The following is a 5,443-nucleotide window of genomic DNA, read 5'->3' on the forward strand; positions in this document are numbered from 1 at the left end:
GAGAATAAAAACTATAACAAAGGTATACATTGGCACAACAAAAACAGCTGAACACATTTAATATGAGATGAATCAGAAAAGTTATGAGCGACGCACTGCGGTTGTTCACAGTAAAGCAACAGAGGAGAACAAGCCCAATTTTGATTTGGGTCAACAGAATCTGGGACAGTAAAATGTCGGAGACTGGCAGGAGAATTAGCACTAAAAACTGGGGAGGGAGCGTGAGAGGAAGGAGAGCAGGGAGGAAATGTTATTTTGTTTTCATTGGGGAAGATCATTTTCCATCATTTCATCATTTTCCAAAATACAGTGGACCTAATCTGTCGGGTTGAATGATTTACTTACTTTGCTGTTTGTTTTTCCAGATATGTCCAATATAATGCACATACTGTAATAGCTTAAAACTTGGCATTAGTATACTGGCTGCAAATATGCAACAATGCACTCCATAAGACCACCAAAGTGAATACGAAAATAAGACATACCAACATTCTAAACATCATCGACTGGAGTAAAATCCTAATCTATTTCATTTTAGCTGGAGCTACTTGGTCACACTCACACTGTATATATGGCTCTGGGAGTTGATTCAGAACTGAACTGCCGGCCAGCTGTAAGCATAACTAAATGCACTTTAAGTGGCTCCTATGTTGAGCCAACACATTGCACCTTAAATGTCTCCCTTGCTCTTACATCAGGTACTATGTTGCTTTTATGTTGTTTCTATGTTGTTTTTATATTGTTCTCCTTTTAGTACTGTTAGCTGATTTTATTTTATTATATCCTAGGTATAGTTGATATATCCACCAGGACCTCGAGTTCGTATTTCGTTCCCTTCCATGTCTTATGTTTTGGAATGACAATAAATATCCTTGAACCTTGAACCTTGAACTTGAGACATCAGAGGCCTGGGCTGGGACAGAACACCTGCTGATCTACCCAACATATAAACACACACGCACGCACACAAACATAGCTTATTAATTTACGAGTTGCATGACTTATATCAATCATTACTGAGAATGACTAGAACCATTGGTATATACACAATGCATGGCAGCAAGAAAATAGATCAATATTAAATATTTTCAATATGCTTTGTTTCGCTTACCAGATGGAGATTAAATTATTTCTATCATTTCTCGGCAGGAGTCAGAAATAAAACTGCAAATAAAAGGTGATCGATTGGTGTGATTACGGTAGGTCTTTACTTCCAGTTTTGCCCATTGGACTTGTGAGATGAGGCCACTACTCTGCAAAGTATCAGGATAGAATAGAGCTACAGTATAAAAGCTCTGGGTTGAGGTTGTATCTAATCTCTTCCCCCAAAAGATAGGAGAGAGAAAGGGCACATCTCTCCATTTAATAAAGCTGCTACAACATATCTTAATGTCGATACCAGAGCAAAAAAATAAGACCTCATTTAAGATAAGGTTTGCTGTGTAGTCCTGTAGATATAAAGAACAATTTACTGTATTGTCCATTTTAAAGAGCAAATTGTACACAGCAGTGTTGTACTTTTACAGTAACTGGTACCAACAAGAGATCACATATCACCCCAATTTTTAGACTCTCTACACTGGCTTCCCATACAATTTAGGATTGACTTTACAATATAATGCACTTTATGCACTTTATGGTTTCTAGATTGAACACTTAACTGTGTTATTGCACTACAATGATATTCATAAACATGCACAGCATCTATAAATTGATAAGAATCACAACTTGATACCTTGTACAGTAATATACTTGAGTCTGAAGATGTGATGATAGGGTAGATATCTGATAGGACCGCCTGTTTCTTGTCTGATAGGAGTGTGGGACCATCAGGTCTCCTTACAGTGTCAATAATGTAATGTAATGTAATGTAATGTAATGTAATGTAATGTGTCAACACTGTGTAAATCTGTATCTTTTCGGCCATTACAATTTCATGGTGCCAAAGTCATTGTTACCCAAACTTCCCCCTCTTTTTGGGAGGCCAAAACACCAGATTACAGTCCCACCTGGTGACAGTGAGGCTAAAACACCAGATTACAGTCCCACCCGGTGACAGTGAGGCCAAAACACCAGATTACAGTCCCACCCGGTGACAGTGAGGCCAGAACACCAGATTACAGTCCTACCTGGTGACAGTGAGGCTAAAACACCAGATTACAGTCCCACCTGGTGACAGTGAGGCCAAAACACCAGATTACAGTCCTACCTGGTGACAGTGAGGCTAAAACACCAGATTACAGTCCCACCTGGTGACAGTGAGGCCAAAACACCAGATTACAGTCCCACCTGGTGACAGTGAGGCCAAAACACCAGATTACAGTGACAGGGCCTGAATTAATTCGGTCATTATGGCAATGAAGGACAGATGGCTTATCTGAGCTTGAAGTTATTTTCACAGAGGCTATAGGCTTAGGGTTAGGGTTAGGCTAGGCACAGAGGCTATAGGGTTAGGGTTAGGCTAGGCACAGAGGCTATAGGGTTAGGGTTAGGCTAGGCACAGAGGCTATAGGGTTAGGGTTAGGCTAGGCACAGAGGCTATAGGGTTAGGCTAGGCACAGAGGCTATAGGGTTAGGGTTAGGCTAGGCACAGAGGCTATAGGGTTAGGGTTAGGCTAGGCACAGAGGCTATAGGGTTAGGGTTAGGCTAGGCACAGAGGCTATAGGGTTAGGGTTAGGCTAGGCACAGAGGCTATAGGGTTAGGGTTAGGCTAGGCACAGAGGCTATAGGGTTAGGGTTAGGCTAGGCACAGAGGCTATAGGGTTAGGCTAGGCACAGAGGCTATAGGGTTAGGGTTAGGCACAGAGGCTATAGGGTTAGGGTTAGGCTAGGCACAGAGGCTATAGGGTTAGCGTTAGGCTAGGCACAGAGGCTATAGGGTTAGGCTAGGCACAGAGGCTATAGGGTTAGGGTTAGGCTAGGCACAGAGGCTATAGGGTTAGGCTAGGCACAGAGGCTATAGGGTTAGGGTTAGGCTAGGCACAGAGGCTATAGTACAGATCACAAAATAAACCTTCCCCTTGGTTTCATAAACCATCATCACTGCAATTATGGAATAGCACAATAAAGCTTTGTAACCTAGAGCTGTTACTTCTGTGCCTCCATGACACCTTCCAAACAAACGTGCAGGATTATGTGACATGGAACAATGAGCGTTCTGCATTTGCAGATAAAGCGTTTCCAGGCAGCCAAACCTGCAAACTGTTCTCAAAGCCCTCCAAGAAAGACAGGAAGAAGACATCATGTTGAAAGTATTACCACAAATACCGAGCACGATTGCAACATGATCTTGTCCCTCCTGGCAACTTGGCCACATCACAACAAAGAGCAGGCAGACTGACAAACATCAGGTGGTGAAATGATTCAAATCTGAGGCATTGACAACTTCTCTTTGTTAGATTGAACTTTGACATGGACGTTAAAAGACTATTCAGACGTAACTTATCTTTAGTACCTGTTATAATACTGGCATAAATCTTTCACAATCAGGATTATAAAAAAGGGAGTTGGAGTTAAGTGTAGCCTAAATGACTCCTGAAATAGTTTGGAGCACTTTAATTTAGGTAAAATGTTCTTCAGTGCACCTGAGAATAGCAATGGCTATTCTTGATCATGAATGACATAGCAGGGGTTGACTGTCTTGCTCAAGGGCACTGACAGTCTGACACGATACATGGACGTTCTAAACTCAAACATGTGATGATGTCCCACTAACCACTAGTGGACTGAAGAAGGTACTGTACAAAAGAGTGTAGATATGCTTTTAAAAGACGGATAAGATCCTACGTAGGCCTACTGTCACTGAGCTAACTTCTAGCAACGGAAATAAAACAAAGGAAATCACAGTTCCTCCAGAACGCCGTCAAGGTCTTCTGCTGGTCCCCGGACCCCACTTTGGAACCCACTGATCTGCATCACTGCGTCATTCTATTAGTGGGGTTTTAAATATGATACTATGCTGCAGCAGGCCAGGTAAACACTGGCAGGTGCACTGTCAGCATCTTCCCCAGGCACTGCTGAGCTGAGCCAATCGGACACTTCATACCCACTTTCAGAGAATAAAATATGCCCCCATCCCCCGACTGGGCTGACATACATGTTTGGGACTATGATATATTTTGTGACCTTGGAATTACGCACAAGGTTCTGACTTTTGTGGTCAAAACTGATATCAACCTATGGTTGCCTGTTGACATGCCGCCCCCCCCCCCCCCCCCCCCCCCCCCCATAATGATTTTTGTGTCTGTAATTTGAATTTATAACACAAACTGACCCATCTCCATTTAACTAAACTTTGAAGCTCAATATAGCCTGAAGGCAGATCGAACCTTATAATTCTGCTCACGATTTATACTGGGCTATGTGTCTTAGGTATCTTATCGTAGGCTACTGAATAATTAATTTGGCTATAATTTGGTAAAGTATATAAGTAAGGAGGTAGGAGGATACAGTATAGGAGCCTTTGTTGGAGAATTGCAATAATATTAGGACTTGCACCTATCGGTGCTAAATTGCCTTATGATTAGGCTATTATGATCATAGCTTTATTACTACCTAGCTGCCACCATGTCAGTGGATATGATCATAATTAGGTTCGGCGCTGACAGCCAAAAACAAATGTAGGCTAGTGTGTACAGCCAGCGTCATACGCTATAAGATGGCACATGCGCTTTGGTCATTCTCAGTTTGTGCAGCTAATGTGACACGGACACTTGTCAGCCTACCTAGAACAGAGACACTTTTGACATCCCCGCGCTCCAGCATGTGTGAATCCAGCACTCGGTACCAGCCGTTTGGATAGACGGGAGGCAGCTCGCCGGTTTTTCTCCTGCGACGGACCTCGTTGGCAGCCTGGGCCCGGGAGCGACCATCCTCGGCGATGTAGCCCACATCATCGGCGCCTCTGAGCAGCTCCAGCGGACAGAACAATAACCTGTACAGCCAGCCCATGGCGAGGAGAGACACCCCGGCCATAATGCACAGCACTGCCCGCGCTGGAGCACCAATCAGTCCCGCTTTCCTCCATATCGGGTATCCATTAGCACCTATCGAGTCCAGCGGGTCTCCCCCGTGTATGACGAGCATTGCACCAATGCCTATCCCAATCATGACAGCCAGCACCCCAGTGGACATGCTGTGACTATCCATACTCGCTCCGGTGTTTTCCCCGGGGGACTGTCCGGTGCAGCAGTGCGGCTCGTGTGTCACCCTCTCCGCTCTTGTCGCACTGTCGCGGACTTTGTCAATGTTGTCATATTGTCATCGGGGTGTGGCATGCACTGACACGGGCGTCTTGGAAACAAGATGCGCAACTTGGGTGAAGCCACACCCATGGTGCAGGTGAAAGGTAACTGGCAGACTGAGTGGCAGACTGCCTCCATATGGTGATAATCATGATGCAAATAACCACCAATAGCCAGGCCCGCGGGAAGTAGGGGTGCT

General features: G+C 44.3%; 1 protein-coding gene across 1 annotated transcript in view; it reads right to left on the reverse strand.

Annotated features, from left to right (window-relative positions):
* LOC310778842 (cholesterol 7-desaturase nvd) overlaps positions 1 to 5,149 on the reverse strand; it is a gene marked incomplete at both ends in the record, with an annotated part of 25,976 nt that extends 20,827 nt beyond the window's left edge. Inside the window, one exon of the mRNA XM_083639285.1 lies at positions 4,726 to 5,149. Within this exon, the coding sequence (XP_083495411.1) occupies positions 4,726 to 5,149 (424 nt within the window). The remainder of the gene's footprint in view (positions 1 to 4,725) is intronic.
* Between the last annotated feature and the right edge of the window lie 294 nt (positions 5,150 to 5,443).

The sequence above is a fragment of the Poromitra crassiceps genome (assembly GCF_964638095.1).
Source record: "Poromitra crassiceps genome assembly, chromosome: 6".
In the NCBI taxonomy this organism is placed as follows: Eukaryota; Metazoa; Chordata; class Actinopteri; order Beryciformes; family Melamphaidae; genus Poromitra; species Poromitra crassiceps.